At 39.7% G+C, this 20,234-nt stretch overlaps 4 protein-coding genes across 4 annotated transcripts; all 4 read right to left on the bottom strand.

Annotated features, from left to right (window-relative positions):
- Nucleotides 1-245: 245 nt before the first annotated feature.
- On the bottom strand, nucleotides 246-7,755 carry LOC120959128 (uncharacterized). Its single transcript, XM_040382293.2, has 3 exons — nucleotides 7,152-7,755; nucleotides 6,469-7,075; nucleotides 246-668 (listed from the first exon to the last, which is right to left on the bottom strand). Exons 1-3 carry the CDS (start codon nucleotides 7,190-7,192, stop codon nucleotides 246-248), a joined length of 1,071 nt encoding a protein of 356 aa, XP_040238227.2. The 5' UTR covers nucleotides 7,193-7,755.
- An 83-nt stretch (nucleotides 7,756-7,838) lies between these two features.
- LOC125906386 (microfibril-associated glycoprotein 4-like) lies at nucleotides 7,839-9,184 on the bottom strand. Its single transcript, XM_049609100.1, has one exon. It carries the CDS (start codon nucleotides 9,050-9,052, stop codon nucleotides 7,931-7,933), a length of 1,122 nt encoding a protein of 373 aa, XP_049465057.1. The 5' UTR covers nucleotides 9,053-9,184; the 3' UTR covers nucleotides 7,839-7,930.
- An 828-nt stretch (nucleotides 9,185-10,012) lies between these two features.
- LOC120956226 (angiopoietin-1-like) lies at nucleotides 10,013-19,517 on the bottom strand. The gene is made up of 2 exons (XM_049608970.1): nucleotides 18,825-19,517; nucleotides 10,013-10,314 (listed from the first exon to the last, which is right to left on the bottom strand). The coding sequence occupies exons 1-2, from the start codon at nucleotides 19,276-19,278 to the stop codon at nucleotides 10,013-10,015; spliced, it is 756 nt and encodes a 251-aa protein (XP_049464927.1). The 5' UTR covers nucleotides 19,279-19,517.
- On the bottom strand, nucleotides 15,681-16,705 carry LOC125907373 (microfibril-associated glycoprotein 4-like). Its single transcript, XM_049609101.1, has one exon. The coding sequence runs from the start codon at nucleotides 16,678-16,680 to the stop codon at nucleotides 15,715-15,717; it is 966 nt and encodes a 321-aa protein (XP_049465058.1). The 5' UTR covers nucleotides 16,681-16,705; the 3' UTR covers nucleotides 15,681-15,714.
- Nucleotides 19,518-20,234: the final 717 nt, after the last annotated feature.

Genomic DNA, 20,234 nt, shown 5'->3' with positions numbered 1-20,234 from the left:
AAAAAATGCTGAAATAAAAATTCACAATGATAAATGCAGTGCAGTGAGCATCTTTCCCTGTAAATCCGAAAAAAAAGCTTGGACTTTACTTCACATCTGTTACTAATGCATTTATTTGTATTTCTTCGAATATTACTAACAAATTGCAGAGCAACAGACCTTATGTCTCGCGTATCATCATTCTTGTGTATGCCAATCCTAACTTTGGCATATATTTGACTATATATTTGGCATTCACATTGTTCCTATACAGTCCGTTCAGATTTGCATCCTGGTATTTGCTGTACCACCATGCATTCTGATAGAACATAGCACAGTTTCCACGTGATATTGTCCTGATCCTTCGTCGTAAACATCATGCCTTTATGGAGGCTCATTGAATCACCTGCTGTTCCTGTGTACGATTCCAGCTTTGTGAGTCGATTTCGATGCTCCTCACTGCCGATCGCAATTTCATCATACCGTGCGTACATGTAGTTTCCATCAAAGTCAGCTCCATCAGCAGCTTGTACTTTCGCAATGATGTCAACCGATGTAAGTGCTCCAGCTCGAGCCAAAACTCTCCATGCTGCCAAACCCATTCCGAAACTCGATCCAGTTGTGATAAAGTCCCCCGATCCGTCGTAACGATACTGGATCATTAGCCATACTCCTCCAAAGGCGGCTTGCTACAATATCCGAAAAATAGAATAGGTTCATCATTTTAGGTAGAAACTCAGGAACTCTCCTGTGCGATTCGATGGATTTTCCTTGCACGATAGAAACGAGATACTGCGAAAATATAAGAATGAATTTACCTGGAACAGGGTGTGATTGTCATTAGATAGGTTTTGAAATTTGTTATTTGTTATTTATTGATACAAATTTAATGGACCGCAAGTGGCCTTCTTGAAATGAATTCGGTTACAAACATTACATTACATATATACATGATTCTCGTTTCTGTTATCGTTTCCTTCCCCATCTGTTCGAATGGATTGTTTGCTGTTTGCTTATTAAGCATTTAACCCAGCCAAGTTTGCAGCGTGTTGTCAGCGTTTACCCAAACAGGTTTATGACCCCAATATATATCCTCAGACAGTTTCGAATCGATTAACTGTCCATCGAAGTTTTGTGGCAGATGTGTGGCAGATTTCGATCGATGTACATTTCGATGCTCCTGTACCGCAGTTTCTAAGTTTTTATGCTGCAGATATACCACCTTATTTGTCACCATTTCCAACGCGGATCCAGCAAACGATAAAACTGATATATTTTGCTCAATACTGTAGACAACGCTAACACCATAACTACAATCACTTTGGTATCGTACATCATTATCCAGAAATAGCGTGAATGTTTGCACAGAATAATAGTGAGCTCATTCTGCTGATGCAGCTTGCTTTTATAGTGGCCCAGCAAAGCAGAAACACGCCTACACCATCAATTATTGTGCGGTTCGATCTGCAAGCACCAGAACTATTTTTTGCGATCTTACTTTGCACGGTATTTGCGTGTTGAATTCCAACCAAAGAAGATAAATTGTCCCGCTCTGTGCGGTTTCTGGTCTGTAATATCATTCGCTTAATGTGTATACTTAATGCTATATATGTGTATACTTTACCTTCTGCGCTACATAAGTCCACAAAACTCCCAACACTGTTGCCTAATTGACAGAGAAAATTAACCTAAAGACACCCATTCAGGAAAAGTTATCAAAATCCAATTTAGGGGGTCGTTTTACACGGATAGCAACTTTTCGATTGCTCCTGAGATGCGAATTCAATTGCTAAGGAAAATCATAAGGAAAATGAGAGAGTTTTGAAACTTGAGAAATCAGTTGATCTCACTGGTTCTTTGAATAGATGATTAAAGGTAATAAAAAAAGAACCATAAAAGAATGAGATCAAAAACTAAATCTCATAAAATACCTCACGAAAACCAACCCAAACTGATAACTCCCCATTCGCTTGTATTAGAAGCACAAACAACCTAATTTTATTTGAAACAGATTGGTAACATGACCAAAGTTGTTTGAGAATTTTGTGAAATAAGAAGCAAACCCCCTTCTTTCAAAAATATTGCATAATTCATCAAGAATATCGTTATACACGCTAAAAACCCACCAAGATATGCCTATATTTGGGACCGACAAAAAGTCTCAAATCAAGGTGTAAGTCAAAACAGTCGTCGAAGAATCGATATCTATGAGATCGTGTATTTTAACTAAATCAATTTTGGGAAATGCATTATTTTCATTACAAAAGTCGTTGCCACTGCAAAAATATTCAAGTTCGGCTAGTTAGGGAATCTTCATAAATGTTTATGTAACGATTATCAGTAAGAAAGCTTAAATCTATCAATTTTGTGAATCAAAAGTGTGAATCATCAAAATCAAATCTACTAACTTGCTAAATCAGAATTTGAGTAATTTGTCCAGGGGGAGATAAGAATGAGGCTAATACCGTTACTTTGGATGAAATAATCTACAACAGTAACTACTGTTTGCCTGTTTTTGTATCACACTTCACTATACAATACATTGTAACCAACTCGAGCCAAAATACAAAACTTAATTGTATTGTAACATATCATTCACGCCTAGCTGGATGATACGACTGTCATACGTGAGCTTCAAAAACCAAATAAACTTTTATTATTACAAAATGGTCTTGTCAAGCAAAATGGAACCCGCCGTATGAAACCCACGCACTTATATATAGACGTTTGTATATTTTTGTTGTCTATTTTGTGCTTATTTTTTAAGTTGATACGAATTACATTTTTTTTAATACAATATCCGCCATCAAGGCTAAATATAATAGACTTAAAACTAATTTAATACTAACAAATAAACAAAATAATTCATGAAAAACTAAGCCTAACTAACCTAGTCTTGACCTAGCAAAAAAGAAAAGGAAAAAAAACAAGAGTAGAGCGTAGAGACTATCATAAACTTAACAAAAACAAAAAAAGAGAGTAATAGAAAACTAAGGAGAATAATTAAAGGGAATTAGAAGAAAAAATACGGTTACCAAAAGAGTTAAGAGAGGAGTCGAAATCAAAGAGATAGTAAAAGTGGTTAAACAACCTGAAACAGGACAGAAGAGGGTCATTGAAAGTATAAAGAGTATGACGTGTTTCAATTGACAGAGGATCACGTGGACGAAGAGAACGAGAGGGAACATACAGCGAGATGGACGAGAGTAAATCAGGAGCATCAGTAGCAGAAAGTAATAAGCCACCAATAAAACAAGCCTGAAACACTTGGCGGCGGAAGCTTAAGGAGTGAAGATTGAATAACTGCAATCGCGTTTCATAGGGAGGTAGTGAGGCAGCACCGAACAAACGACGAAAGGCAATCCTGGTAAAGAGGCGCTGAATGCTTTCAATTCTCGAACAGCCATCAATAGTGGGAGGATTCCAGATGATACTTGCATATTCAAGAATAGGCCTTACCAAAGCACAATAAAGGATTCTTAGGATACTTTGATCTCTAAAAATAGAGGTAAAACGTAAGATAAACCCAAGGGTTCGATTTGCTTTTAGTAGCACCTCATCAAGCTGCAGTTTAAAGTTAAGACGACAGTCAAGTATAATACCAAGGTCACGGATGGACATAACACGAGAGAGGGAAGCGCTAGAGAGAGTATAGTTAAATAAAATAGGAGAAAGAGAGTGAGAGAAAGAAATAACAGAACATTTTTCGGGACACAGGCGAAGTAAATTGGATGAACACCAATGAGCAAATGCATTGAGGTAATGCTGAAGTCTCAGACAATCAGAAGAAGAAGACACAGGTAAAAAGATTTTGATATCATCCGCATAAAGGAGATGACCATCAGGAGGTAAAACATTACAAACATCATTGATGAACAAAGAAAACAGAAGTGGACTTAGCACACAACCCTGAGGGACACCTGACGTACAAAAAAACTCCTCAGATAAGTACGACCCGGTTTTAACCCTGCATGATCGATTACTTAAATATGAGGACAGCCAGCTAATAATGCCATCACCAAAACCAAGTTTAGACAATTTAGTTAATAATAAAGAGTGAGGTAAACTATCAAAAGCAACATGAAAGTCGGTGTATATTGCATCAAGTTGGGTACCGGCCTCAAAAGATCTAAAAATATTGGAAATAAAAGACATGAGATTAGTTGAAGTAGACCTACCAGGCATAAACCCATGCTGTTTAGGGCTAATAGCTGAACTACAACTTTGAAGTATGGTTGGAAGGATACATAGCTCAAAAGTTTTGGCTGTGGCGCAAGTTTGGGTTATCCCACGATAATTAGAAACAATGCTACGGCATCCCCTTTTGTGTACCGGAAAAAGCCAACAGGATTTAAAAGAGCAGGAAAAACCCCAAGAGAAAGTGAAAGGTTGAAAATTTTAGCAAGGTGTGGAGCAAGCACGTCCTTACAGTTTATTAAAACAGAGGCAGGAATGCCATCTGGACCAGGAGTAAAAGAACGTTTCAACCCAAATAACACCTGTACAACTGTTTCAGAGCTAACCGAAATATCGGAGAGATTAATTAAGTTCTCTGGCGTGTAGAGTAGCCCACCCTCAATAAGGTTAGGGTCACTAACCGGTGGCTCAAACATTTGGGAAAAATGTGCAGTGAATAGCTCACAGATCTCAACAGGCGTAGAGGCAGTTCGAGAATCAAGTACCATTTCATTAGGTAACGTATTGCACCCTCTTCGAATCCTAACAAATTGCCAGAAGGATGCTGGATCAGAACGGAAACGCGATTGCAGTCTACTCGCATAGGCCTCAAAACGAGCCCTGTTGTATAGTCGATGCGCAGAGGCAGCGTACTTAATTAAACGAAAGTTGAAAGCAGATCGGTTCAGACGATACCTCCTAAGATATTTCATTCTATCCTTTTTCAGGTTGCGAAGAGTACGATTGGAGCAGGGAGGATTAGGAGGGGAACGAAAAATAGGTGTACATGAAAGGAGTGCAGAGGTTAACAAAGCATTAAACGATTGGACAGCCTCGTCGACCGATGTACATTGATAAAAAAAAGACCAGTCGGAACGAGATAGAATTGAATTAAGTTTACGATAGTCTGTGAGCCGAAAATTATAACGAACTCTCAATGAATTAGGAGCAGAAGGTAATACATTCATAACCCTACTAGCCCTAAATAAAGAAGACGGTAACGCAATTTCTAGAGCAGGATGATGGGCATCCTGGGGCAGGAGCAGTGACGAAGCAGGATACACAGAACAACAAGCAGCTGCAGCAGAGTTGGAGAGCACCAGGTCCAAATAATGATTTAAATGGTTATGCACCCCGTTCAGCTGATAGAGTTCATGCAGGTTTAACATATCCAAAAAGCAGGAACTGGATGTATTCGAAGAAATCTTCTTCTTCTTCTTTGGCTCAACAACCGATGTCGGTCAAGGCCTGCCTGTGCCCACTTGTGGGCTTGGCTTTCAGTGACAAATTGATTCCCCCCCATAGCAGGATAGTCAGTCCTACGTATGGCGGCGCGGTCTATTTGGGGATTGAACCCATGACGGGCTTGTTGTTAAGTCGTACGAGTTGACGACTGTACTACGAGACCGGCTAATTCGAAGAAATATGTGGCACATAATGTCTTATAGCTGAAGATGAATCTGGCCTTACTGCGGTAGAAAGCGACCACTCTAACGCAGGTTGATTGAAGTCACCCAGAAGGATAAGATGATCATTCGGTTTCATTTGCATGTATGCATCACTGATGAAAGCAGAAAGGGATTCCAAATAGTTGCGGTCGCTGCTCAAATACGGTGGCACATAAACAATCCCCACATAAAGACGAAACTTAGAAAAAGAAACACGTATACATAAAGCTTCAAGCGTGGGTTGATTAATGTTAAGTGCCACAGAAGGATATCGAACGGAACATGCAAGTAGCACACCACCCCCACGCGAACGTTCGTTGTTTAACCTGCTTCGATCACAGCGGTATATGTTGTAGGCATCACTATCAAGGACCATGTTGGATGGAATCGATTCATTTAACCAGGTTTCAGTAAGGGCAAGCATTTCAAACCCTGATTCATTCGCAGAAAGGCGCAATTCATTGTATTTGGTGCGAAGGCCTCGAACATTTTGGTAATATATCACAAATGGGTCTATTAATTGTGAGCTATCCGTTTGGCAAACGGGCTGATCTGTGGTGAGCGGTTCGTGTTGCTGAGATTGGATTGTGATTGAAGCCCCACCCGGTGATAACTGAGGCGGTGTGGGAGGAAACTCCAGTTGAATAGCCTCTAGGATCTCGGTCATCTGGGATGGTGATAGAATCACGCGCTGTGGGGGTGGCGATCGATGTTCCAAAAAATTATCCGGATGAGCGGTAGTTTTTGGCACAGCTGAAGAGCAATTTTCACTATTTGTACGATGCGAAATAAGCTCAGAAGGGTCAAATCGAGCCCTTTCATGTACACGTTGCTTTGGTAGGCCACGAGCAACAAACTCCCTTACAGTAAGTGAAACTGGCCAAATAGTAGACTGCAGCGCAAGCTCCTTAAGAGATTTAGGAACACTCACTTTGAACGATATGAAGGACATCGAGTCCAGGTTCACACCCTTTTTCGTGAGACGGTAAACATTAATATCGTCCGTTGGTAGCACAGCTTTAAGCCACACACGCATATCATCAGCCGAGACATGCGATTTGATGTTCGTGAAGTATAACCATACTTTCTCGGCTATGCCCGTGTTGGTGGTGTTTTGGTTCAAAACAGGATCAGAAGATGCTTGTGTATTTGTTCGATAGTTTCCAGCACTAACATCACTAGTCGGCTTAGTACGATGATTGTAGTGGTTACAGTTGTCAGAATCATCCACAGTGTTGGTATCGTTCGCAGCTTGGATATCATCAGTGAGCTCCGTTGAGTTAGTAAATGTACGGCGAGCGGAAGCTGTTTTAGTCGTTCTGGATGTATTTGTGGCATTGAGCGACGATACATTAGTGGATGTGTGCGTTCGCGATGCGTTGCTAACAGACGGCTTAGCTAATATGGGTGTTAGCGCTCGCTTATCAACGAGAGCGAGGATCTCAGGAAGCAAATCGCTCTTGATAGCCGATCTAAGAGAAGAGAGAGATGAGTCAATTGTGGTGAGAATATCTGCTTTCACCAATTCGAGTAGGGCTGCTATCTCACTTGTGAGAAGTGAATTTGTGCCAATGCGAAACTCGTGACATGTTTTGCACAACCACAATAACTGATTATTACGCCCAAGCTCACGAGTAGAATCACGGGACAACCCCGTGCAATGGGTGTGATGCTTGGAACCACAAACACCGGCACAGGACACCGAATTAGCACTATCGGTGGGTGCATTGCAGGTTGAGCACTGCATAACGATGACTCAGCACAATCTGATGAGTGACAGGAGCAGATACGAAGCCAAACACTTTCTCGGCAAAAATGTTGAATAAACAGAAGCAGCTTTATATTAATCGAAGGCACGCACTAGCCAGTACGAACAACTCAGCAGCACCACTGTTGCAAATGTTGAAATTCCAGAAATAACACGGCAAAACAGCGTATAAAATCAGGAGCATGAGGAAGGCACATCCACTCAGTTTGACAGTCAATCTCTCTCTGAGCCGCTGTACCCACTTTCACCCGCTGTACCCGTTCCACCTGTAACAACCAATTTATGGTTAAATGTTTATTGACTTGTTATATTTTATACCACACCGGTTGAAAACTGCTGTTCTACTCTAATACATAATGAATATGAATTAATGAATTACCGGCAAAAAATACTAGAAATTATTAAAAAGGAGCATTTAGCGGCAACAACAGTGAACTCTTGTGAGATGCAATTGGGCTAAGTCGATGTTATGTGATACGTCAATACCTGATCCAATCCCTATGATCAAGAATTAAACGATTGTGCTGAATTACTTTTTTTATTTAAATTAAGGTACTCGTTAGATCTCGCGAATCATCATTCTTGAGTATGACAAACCCCAGTACCTTTTGTAAGCATTCCAAACAATATTTTCTCCGTTCACACTGTTCCTGTACAGTCCGTTAAGATTTGCAGCGTGACATGCTTTGTACCACCATGCTCCCTTCCAGTTACTAGCGCAGTTTGAATTTACCAAGTCGTTGTCCCGATCCTTCGTCGTAAACTTCATGCCCTTATGATACGTTAATGCATCTCCTGCCGTTCCCGTGTACGATCCGAGCTTTGCTAACGGATATTGCTCCTCCTCACTGCCGATCGCGAACTCATCATACCGTGCGTACATGTAGTTTCCTTCAAAGTCTTTCAGTTCTACCAGCAGCTCGTGCTTTCGTGCCGATGTTATGCGATGTAAATGCTCCAACCCTAGCCAGAACTCTCCATCCATGCTGCCAAACCCATTCCGATACTCGTCCCAGTTGCGGTAAAAGTCCACCGATCCATCGTAACGATACTGGAACTCTAACCAACCTCCTCCGAAAGCAGTCTGCTCACAATATCCTCGAAACGGTTTATTGTTCTCAGTAGATTGTATTAGATATTGACCCGATCGCTTCAATATATTTTCTTTGCATGATTCAAACGAAATACTGTGAAGGTTCAAGCCGGAAATTGTCATAAACCGAGCAAGATCTTTCTTTGAAGCGAGCTGCTGAATCTCCTCCCGGATCAGTGCGTTATTAGTTTCAAATGTCTCAGTATGCTGATCAATACACTTGCGAGCGAGCAGTTGAATCTCCTCCCTCATCTTTGCTTGGTTAGCGTTGGCTGCCTCAATGAGCGCGTTGTTTGACTGAGTTTGCGCATCGATGAGCTTCCGAACAAGCAATTGCATGTCCTCCTTCACCTGTGCGCGATTTGCGTGAATTGCGTCAGTTTGCTGATCGATGAGCTTCCGATCCTCCTTTATAGTGGATTCCATTTCGTTCAGTTTGTCCTGCATGTACTCCAATTTGTTTGCAATCATCTCGTATGCAAACCCTGGGAGGAACCTATCTGTGGCGTTATGATGATCGTCGCTTCGGCCTGTATGCGAAAGAAACAACATCAGCAGTAACGGTACAATCACCTTCAAAACGTACATTTTGCTCAAGCACCTATCGCTACGATTACTATAGAATGACTCTGGCCAACAGTTGATTCAGCTTCTTTTATACTGGCCAAGAAAGGCAGCAAAACAAGAAAAAAGTCATCGAAAGAAGTGTTTATCAGTATTGTACCTCGCAAGCAACATAAAAGAAAAAATCCTCAAACTAAATCAGACAGGAATTCAACCCCAGCCGATCGCCATTGATAGCCTTTTTGTTCAACAAAATGGCAAATTTTTGGCTGTATAAAAAAGGAGGATTAGTCAAACGAGTACTGATAATGACCCTTAGTACTGTACCAAGTTGAACTTGATACAGATGCTTGGGTTTAATAAACAACCTTTCTTTTCGTGATTGTTTATGGAATTCCCTATGCTAAAGGTCAATAATGTTACTCGTAATTCGAAATTTTACCGTTTCCATTCATGTTACCTATCGCTTGCGTAAAATTATAAATCAAAACAAACCAGCAAAGCCCCCCAATAACCATAAAAAACGTCAGCTGGTAGCGGACGTATCAGTGGCCTGTCGCAATTAAAGTTTGACCTATTCGAGGAAAGGAGCACGATGCATGTAAATCTTTTTTTCTAAAGAATTCCACACTCTTTTCAGACTTCTTTGTTTAGCTTGTTATCTGCTTGTTTCGAAACGCAATCAACGCAAAGCATAACGCAAATTAGACGAATGGCGAAATTTCTGGCTAATTTTAGATGAATTCCGATGTGAAATTTCTCTACAGTGGAGCGCCGTTTATCCTGGCTCATCGGGACAAGACCCGGATACCCGGCTAACACGAATAATGAGTCAATATTTAATCACAAATTCCTGTTTTTTTTAATGGATTTTTCTATAATATTTATTATACACTAGTCAGTTAATATAAATTAACATCGTAGCATCGTTTGTGCCACCATGCTCCTTTATAATTGATAGCACAGTTTCCAACTGGCCATATATCATTGTCCCGATCCTATCAAGGAGTCATTGGCCGTTCCTGTGTACGATCCCAGCTTCGTTAACGCATATTGATCCTCCTCACTCCCGATCTCGAACTCATCATACCGTGCGTATATGTAGTTGCCATCGAAGTCCTTCAGCTCCACCAGCAACTCGTGCTTTCGTGCTGACGTCACGTGATGCAAATACTCCAGCCCAAGCCAGAATTCACCATCGATGCTGCCAAATCCGTCCCGATACTCGGTACAGTTGCGGTAAAAGTCCACCGATCCATCGTAACGATACTGGAACACTAACCAACCTCCTCCAAATGCAGTCTGTTCGCAATATCCCACAAATGGTTCATTGGTTTTACTAGGTTGTATTATGTATTTGCCCGATTTATTTGATGGTACTTCGTTGCATGATCGTGACGAGATACTCTGGAGATACACAGACAGTTTTTGGTCAACGTTTTCTCGATTATGCTTCATGACAGCTTCCATTTCGTTCAACTTGTCTTGCAAATGTTCTAGCTGCGCAACTATCTGCTCAAACGTAAATCCGGAAAATGTTGTATCTCGGACATTTCGGTCGACACCATTCACTTTGGCTATTGAAAATAACGCCGTCATTAACAGCACTATAACTTTTTGAGCGGTCATGAAGATCAAGTCCCACGCTGCTAGTAGAGATTGATACTGAGCCAAAGCTGCTACGGTGGCTTACTTTTAAATACGTACTTTTACTTTAAAATCGCTGATAACATTTAGACAAACCAGGTCAGTCTCAAGTTGCATATGCAACCCGAGATTGTAAATTTTATAAATATAACGATTAATATTCGTCTCATCTGTCAACAAGAGATACGCAAATCACGCTCGATGGTAGCAAATGTTATAAATGAATACAAAATCTGTTACAGTTGGTTCAACCGTTTACTCTAATGTTTATGTTTATGTTTTTTGTCTATCGATGGACAGTAATGCCCTCTCGAACCATTTTACCAATATTTTACAATAGATGAACTAACATAAAACATAAAAATGTTCACTATGGGACAGAATTTAGCAACCAGAATCACGATCATTTAACTCGATCGGTGAAATCCTCGGCTCAAAGAGTCGCTGGCGGCGTTAAAAGCACGGCACATGAGTAGGAATGGGGCCAGAGGAGCCAAATTGCGTTCTACGATGATCGAGAACCAACATTGCCCGAGTCTGGAGCGGCCTGGCAGGAACGTACAGGTTGATTGCAGCCTGTAGTGACGGAGAGTCAATACGGCCGTCGAGAAGTCCCATGATGAACGACAGCCTGGCTTTACGTATTCGCTCGCCCAAGGTAGGTAACCCGAGTAGCAAACACTTGTAACACTTGTAACCCGAGTACCAAACACAGTGTATTTTTGCACTGGATTGATTCCAATCGTGCTAAAGGACGCGCTGCATTTGGCCATCATACAATATTTTCATACTCCATCAACGACCGGATAAGTGAGCAATGCATTTGCATTTGCATAATGCATTTGGATTACAAAGCCCTTGTAAAAACGATTGTTGTGTAAAATTTAATTGTGAAAACACATGTACACTTTTTTCGCTCAATTACTTCTTGCAAACACAGCTTAACAATTTAAAAGCTTTAAATTAAATTATTAATTACTTAACTTCAATTGAAGGATTTTAAGATACAGATACAGTGTCAGTGTTAAATATAAAAATAAATATTAACGGTGAATCCGATGGCACATTAGTGTTTTACAACAATCCCCATAAAGGACGCTATTGAAGTGGAGTCGTGTGGACAACTGCAGATAACGATCGGGCCAAGTCGTCCCGATTTGCACGAATATTTCCGATTGCAGCAAAGGTTACGGTCTTGAGCCATTCTTTCACGTATCCCCGAGCTAAGTGACTAAATTTTTAGCCTCAAAGAATAAATTAACGTTGCTTAAAAACCGCTTGTCTTTTATATTTCGGGTGAAAGAAAGAATCCTGCTAATAACGTCTCTACAGTCTGACCTTAGCTTCAATGTTAGGTACAAAGCAATTGATAAAAAAAAATTTGACCTGCAATCAATAATTAGTGCTTTATGAACAAAAAATAGATGATTTACAGTTAAATTTTACCGGAAACGTTTACAGTCGGCTACAAACCCAACAAATGAATATATGAAACGCATGATACGTATAAAGTCTACCAATGGTAGTAGTGTGTTTTCGTTTCGTTATTTTTTTAAACTATTTAATACTCACATAATCTTCCGAAACTGAAACAGTTAAACAAGTAAAGCAGTGGGATGATAAGAGACTTGATGTTCTAAATATCCTTCGATCAAAACGCAGTTGCCAGGAAAATGCCTTGCTCTTGGTGCAGTCATCAACTCGTACGATTTAACAAGATGTCCGTCATGGCTTCAAGTCCAAAATGGAACGTGCCGCCATACGTAGGACTGACTATCCTGATTACAGGTAATCAATAAGTCGCTGAAAGCTAAGATCATTAGTCGTATGGGCAGGCCTTGAATGACAATGGATGTTATGCCAAAGAAAAAGAAACGCAGTGGTATCTTTGGTTATCAATATGCGAGCGTTGATTTATACTCATCGAACATAAAAAGTCACGCACAGTGCTGATTTCATTGCATTTTGCCTTATCAGTGGCTTAGGGGACTGTTTTAAATTTTACACTTCATCACAATTTTAAAGGTTGGAACGGACATTTGTAAGCACCAACTTCTAAACGCCTAATAACAGCTCCAGTTTGTAGCGGATAAGTTAATAAATTAGACTGTGGAATAAGAATGTAAGACTGCTGCTGACCGGTACGATAATAACGGTAAGTGCTGTTATGCTTACTTACTTACTTATCCGGCGCTACAACCGCAAAGCGGTCTTGGCCTGCCTCAGGAGTGTCCGAAACCGCTCACGGTCTCGCGAATTCGTCTGCCAGTCCGTTATCCCGGCCTTAATGGTGGACGCCTCCACGCCATCTTGCCACCTCAATTTGGGCCTACCACACCTCCTCTGTCCTTGTAGACGGCCAAAAAAGACTTTATGGACTGGGTCGTCCGTTTCCATGCGTACAACATGGCCAGCCCACCGGAGCCTGGCGAGTTTGATACGCTGTACGACAGCGAGATCGCCGTACATCTCGTATAGCTCTTCATTATAGCGGCTCCTCCATTGTCCTTCCATACATACGGGGCCAAATATCCTTCTGAGCATCTTCCTCTCGAACGCGGCAAAGAGGGTTTCGTCAGATTTGGACAGTGTCCATGTCTCAGAGGCGTATGTGAGTACTGGTACTATATAGGTACTATATAGTCCCAGCTTCGCCCGTCGCGACAGGTTCTTTGAGGTGAACAGATTTTTTAGGCTGTAGAATGACCGGTTGGCAGCCAGCATCCTTGCGCGCAACTCAGCTTCCATGCTATTGTCGTTGATGACCTTTGACCTAAGATAGGTGAATTCTGAAACGTCTTCAAAAGTGCATTCACCTATGTGCACGTCACGCCTACGTAGATTATGATTATTTATTGGTAGGGCCGCTGATGTTGAAACCATCAGTTTGGTCTTTGCCTCGTTTATCTGCAATCCGAGGTTCTCTGCCGCCTGCTCGATCCCTTGATAGGCTTCTGCTACATAGGAGAGCCGCAGACCAATGATGTCTATATCATTAGCGTATGCCAGGATCTGGGTTAACTTACCATCTTCTTCCCGTAGTCTCCACCCTTGAGTCGCGGATGGCTCTCTCTAGCGCCAGGTTGAATAGGAAACAGGCAAGCCCATCCCTCTGGCGCAGACCTTTGGTGGTAGCAAAAGGTGCTGAGAGTTTTCCATCCACCTTCACCTGGCAAGTGACCTTGGTCATAGTCATTCTAACTAGTCTTATCAGTTTGGCCGGGATTCCAAAAGAGCTCATAGCGTCATATAGTTTTACCCTGGCTATGCTATCATATGCGGCTTTGAAGTCAATGAAGAGATGGTATGTGTTGTGTCTGTATTCAGCCATCTTCTCCAATATCTGCCGCATGGTGAAGATCTGATCAGTGGTTGATTTTCCGTTCCGTCTTTCGTGTTTCTTCTATGCTAGGTGGCAGTAGCATGACACTATCTGCTAGTGGAGCCTCTAGCTGTTCATTAACCTGGTCGTTGAGTAATTCATCAAAGTACTGTGCTGGATTGGATTTTTGTAATAAAAAGGTGTGGGTGAGCCGGGTGTGTCCTATCCGAAGTCGTGACAGAATTCGCTGGTCTTGGTGTGATGGGTGGTCTTTCGATGGTGGTGTTGTGGTCTTGATGGTTATCAGGAAAGAGCGGCCGCTACTAACCCAGTAACCATTCCAGCTATTGGCGAGAATTGTTTTCCTAAGGCGAATGAAGTCGCTGCGTGGAAGAGTATTATGGCAGCAGGCCGGGTTATTACGTCCTGCGTTGGCTAGTTTGTCTGCTATTTCGTTTCTCTGAATATCTGTGTAACCAGGGCTCCAACAGAATGTGATTTGGTGTGAATTCGGTTTATTGCAAAGTTGTTTGATGTTCGGGTCACGGGTTATTCCAGATTCAAGAGTTGAAGGACACTTACACTATCGGTGAAGATCAGGGTAGCGAAGATCCTAAGTGATAACAATAATGGGGCCACCCTGCCACTAAAATATGCAATTGAAGCCGGAATTTTATCCTCGAGGCAATCATGGAATCCCGAAAGGGGTTTCTCTTACTGGCAACGTTAAAGTTTAAAAGCTTTACCTTGAGTAGGGGAACATATCGAAAATCTTTAAATATTGTTATAATTATTATTTTTATTATTATTATTATTATTATTATTATTATTATTATTATTATTATTATTATTATTATTATTATTATTATTATTATTATTATTATTATTATTATTATTATTATTATTATTATTACTATTATTATTATTAATATTATTATTATTATTATTACTATTATTATTATTATTATTATTATTATTATTATTATTATTATTATTATTATTATTATTATTACTATTATTATTATTATTATTATTATTATTATTATTATTATTATTATTATTATTATTATTATTATTATTATTACTATTATTATTATTATTATTATTATTATTATTATTATTATTATTATTATTATTATTATTATTATTATTATTATTATTATTATTATTATTATTATTATTATTATTATTATTATTATTATTATTATTATTATTATTATTATTATTATTATTATTATTATTATTATTATTATTATTATTATTATTATTATTATTATTATTATTATTATTATTATTATTATTATTATTATTATTATTATTATTATTATTATTATTATTATTATTATTATTATTATTATTATTATTATTATTATTATTATTATTATTATTATTATTATTATTATTATTATTATTATTATTATTATTATTATTATTATTATTATTATTATTATTATTATTATTATTATTATTATTATTATTATTATTATTATTATTATTATTATTATTATTATTATTATTATTATTATAACTATACACATTGTCACATACAATGATACACATTGTCTTTAAATGGTAATGTATTTGGCAGCATTCAGCAGCAACAACTGTAACATATTGCCAGATACATGTGATATTATCGGTAACAGTCAGATAGAATACCTTAAACCACAAATTACTCGCATGTGTACCATTACTTTCTTTTATTACCAAAAGAATCTCATTTGGTTTCACGGATCATCATTCTTGAGTATGCCAATCCCCAGTATCTTTTGTATGTGTTCCAAACAATATTTTCTCCTTCCACGCTGTTTTTGTAGATTCCATTCAGATTTGAATTATGACATCCTTTGTACCACCAAGCGCCCTTCCAATATCTAGCACAGTGTGTAGTTGAAACGTCATTATCCCGATCCACCGTTGAAAACTTCATATCCTTGTGGTAATTCAATGCATCTCCTGCCGTTCCCGTGTACGATCCAAGCTTCGTTAGTGGATATTGTTCATCCTCACTGCCAATCGCGAACTCATCGTACCGTGCGTATATGTAGTTTCCATCGAAGTCTTTCAGCTCCACCATCAGCTCGTGCTTTCGGGCTGTTGTCACGCGATGCAAATGCTCCAGCCCGAGCCAAAACTCTCTATACATACTTCCGAACCCGTTCCTATACTCGGTCCAGTTGCGGAAAAAGTCCACCGATCCATCGTAACGATATTGGATCACTAGCCATCCTCCTCCGAAGGCAGTCTGTGCGCAATATCCCAGAAATGGTTCATCATTCTCGGTAGGTTGTATTAGGTATTTGCCCGATCGTTTCGATAGATTTTCCTTGCACGATTCAAACGAAATACTTTGAAAATCTAAGCCAGAAATGGTCATATACCGAGCAAGATCATTCTTTGATGCTAGCAGTTGCATTTCCTTCCTCATGTGTGTGTTATTGGCGTTAAGTGCTTCAGTAAGCGCTCTGTTCGACCGAGTTTGGAGATCGATGAGCTTCCGATCCTCCTTCATGGTGGATTCCATTTCGTCCAGCTTTTGCTCCAGGTACTCCATTTGTTTTGCAATCAGCTCGTATGCAAAACTTGATTCATTCCTACTATTGACGTTGTGATGATTGTCGCCGCGACTTGTTAGAGAAAGGAACAAAACCAGCAGTAACGGCATAACCTTCGAAACACACATCTTGCACAAGCACCAATCGCCACGCTATCTATGGAATGACTTTAATGTGCAACGATTAATGCAGCTTCCTTTTATACTGTAAACACGAAGAAAGTCATGGGAAGAAATGCTTATCAGTATTGCAAGTGATGCAAACCATGCAAGCAACATAAAATTACGTTTCCATGTACAAAGACTAACAGTGCCAATACATAGAACCAAAAGAATTTAAAAAAAGTAAAATAATCAAGAGCACTTATTCTCAATACTGTACTGCTCAATACTGAACTGATTGCAAATAAAACTAATTAATCATCATCGTGCTATTCGTGATGATTTATGGGTCCAACGATGTCAAAGGTCGATAAAGTTATTTGTTATTCAAAATCATCATATTTCTTTTCGTGATTTTTTGTCTTTCTTTCTGGGATTTCCCACGCTAGAGGTCAATGATGTTATTTGTAATTCGAAATGTTCCTTTCATACTCCTTATCGCTTGCGTAAAATTGTAAATCAAAACACAACCACCAAGCCCAACGAAAGCCTAACGTGGCAAGAGCACGCGTATCAGTCGCGTGCAGCAATTAAAGATTAGTGAAATGGAGCCAGACGGGCGTGCATTTTCGACAAATTGTGTGTGCCGAAACGTTTGTGCTAGCTTGTTATCTGCTGGCTCTGCAACGCATTTTTTTTTTGTTATTTGAGCAGCAGCTAGCAGCCATCTCTATCTCACCAAGAGAATTGAGTGTCAGTTTTGTGGTTGGAGTTGAAACATCGTACCAAAGTGATGCATAAAAACAAATTAAGTGTTTCGAATAATGCTCGTGATGATCGAGGTGCCTATAAATGTACGGTCTACTTATTGGCGTTCTTGGCTTCAGGCTTATGAAATTCATTTCATAAGTATCATGCGGTCGGTTAGCCAATTTTTGCTACCGAGGATGATCCTTTCAAGTCTTGAACCCACGACGGGCATATTGTTAAGTCATGTGCGTTGACGACTGTAGAACCGGTTCGGACCGAACCGTACATAGCACATTTTTGGTTTAGCTGCGATTTTGACGTGTCCTTAATTTTAGAGTAGTTGTCGTTTATTACAACGGTCGGTTGGGTTGAATGGCAATAGCATTACCTGTCCAATTGAAAGTAAGCCACTTTCTACTCGCGAGTAAATTATTTCTGAATCAATTAGAATGGTGGAACTATAGTGATTTTACTATTGAACAATATCTAAGACATTAAACAAGTATTAGTTCCTCTAAATATCTACACTCTCAATGATACGAATTATTAAAAATTACACATCAAAGCTAAATCAAAGCAGATTTTTGGCTGAAATGAAAAATTGAGGCTTCCCTAGCTGAGATTTCCTAATTGTTTCATCCGGCCGACTGAAACAGAACTGAACTGATTTTATACGCATAAAGCAAAACCAATCGTTGTTGACCAAAAAACGTAAATGATAGGAAAAAAGTGCTGGAAATTTCCCAACATTTGAAAAACACTAATTGTTGAGTTTTTCTACCAACCATTCTTTCAACATAATATAACATTCATTATTACTGTACACTGTGTAAGTGTCCGCCTCGGACCATAAAATCAACGTTTGTTACTCATCGAGTGACTTTATTTTATAGAAATTACATTTCACCACTGTTACGTCTCACGAATCATCATTCTTGTGTATGCCAATCCTGAACTTGGTTTGTAACTCAACCATTCCATAGTTCCTGCGTGCACTTTGCTTTTACGAAGTCCATTGAGAGTAGAACTGAAACATTTGTTATACCACCAAGCTCCCTTCCAATATTCAGCACAGTTTCCACCTCCAAAATCATTGTCTCGATCCTTGGTCGAAAACTTATGGCCCTTGTGATGTGTCAGTGAGTCCCCTGTCGTTCCCTTGAACGACCCCAGCTTTGCTAGCGGATATTGTTCTTCCTCACTGCCGATCATAAATTCATTATACCGTGCATATTTGTAATTTCCATCGAAGTCTTTCAGCTCTACAACCAATTCGTACTTTCGTGTTGACGTCAATTGATGCAAGCGTTCCAGCCCAAGCCAGAACTCTCCATCCATGCTGCCGAACCCATTGCGATACTCGGTCCAGTTGCGGAAAAAGTCCACCGATCCGTCATAACGATACTGGAACACTAACCAACCTCCTCCGAAAGCTGTCTGTTCGCAATATACCGGGAAAGGTTTATCGATTTTGCTACGCTGTAATAGGTATTTTCCCGATCGCTTCGATAGAATCTCCTTGCATGATTCAAACGAGATGCTCTGAAGATCCAAGCCGGAAATAGTCACAAATCGTGCAAGATCTTTCTTTGACGCAAGCAGTTGGATCTCTTCCCTCAGCTTTACGTGGTTAGCGTAGGCTCCCTCAATAAGCTCCATGTTTGACTGAATCTGTTGAGCGAAAGACTTCCTATCCTCTTTTATAGTCGATTCCATTCCGTGCAGTTTGTGCTGCAGGTACTCCAATTTGTTTGCAATCATCTCGTATGCAAACCCTGGGAGGAACCTATCTGTGGCGTTATGATGATCGTCGCCTTGGACTGTAGATGTAAAAAGCACCCACATTACTGCTATAATCACTTTCAAAACGTTCATCTTGCACAACTGCCGATTGCTACACTATCTATAGCATAACTCCGCGATGCAACGATTAATGGAGCTTCCTTTTATACTGGCTAAGCGGAGGAGCAAAAGTGCTTATCGGTATTGCAAGTGATGTGAGTGATGGTAGCAAAAAAAAACATTTCCATTTCCTACCAAACAAAAAGAAACAGTGAAAGTGAAACAAAAAGAAAAAAAGAATAAAGAAACAAGAAAAGACCTCTAATAATGACCCTCAGTACTGTACCACGTCGATCTTGATGCAAATGGAACGGTTTAACGGTTGTTAATTATCATCTTTCTTTTCGCGACGTTATTATTTTTATTTTCGGCAATTCCCATGCTAGAGGTCAGTACAGTTATTTTTATTTTAAAATGTAATTTTTTTTCACCCCTACTCCTTACCACTAGCAAATCAAAACATAACAACCAAGCCCCCTAAGAATCAATGAGTAAATATGGCTGGAGCAGGCGTATCAGTCGCCGGATTGAAAGTTGGACATTTTTTTTGAGTGGAACACGATGTACGTGCAATCTTTTTCGATAGAACGCCGCTGTTAGAAACTAACAAAGAAACCGAATTTTTTAGGCTTAGGCGTGGTGCCAAAAAATTAGTATTTATTTTAGGCGTTTTGTGGCTTGTTCTCTCGGTGAGTTCGTTTTACTGAAATGGCAGAAACTGCCGTTCGTTGCCTATTTGAACTATTTTTGTCCTATCCGCTATGCGCTTGGCTGACAGTTCGGCGGAACCCTACAACGGTTACAACAGCCGCACTCTGTTCGGTTGCTTTTGCAAATACTGGTAGCTTATTATCTGCTGGTTCATATGAGAGTGCATGCAATGCACTCTCTTAGAAGCAATCGAACAGCTCTATCTGTATGAAGGAAAACGTGAATGAGTTTTGGAGTTGGTGCGGATGCATCGCACCACCGTGATGCATAAGTACAAA

Source organism: Anopheles coluzzii, chromosome 3 (genome assembly GCF_943734685.1).
Source record: "Anopheles coluzzii chromosome 3, AcolN3, whole genome shotgun sequence".
Lineage (NCBI taxonomy): Eukaryota > Metazoa > Arthropoda > Insecta > Diptera > Culicidae > Anopheles > Anopheles coluzzii.
The sequence above is the reverse complement of the archived record's forward strand: the minus strand, read 5'-3'. Positions and strand labels throughout refer to the sequence as shown.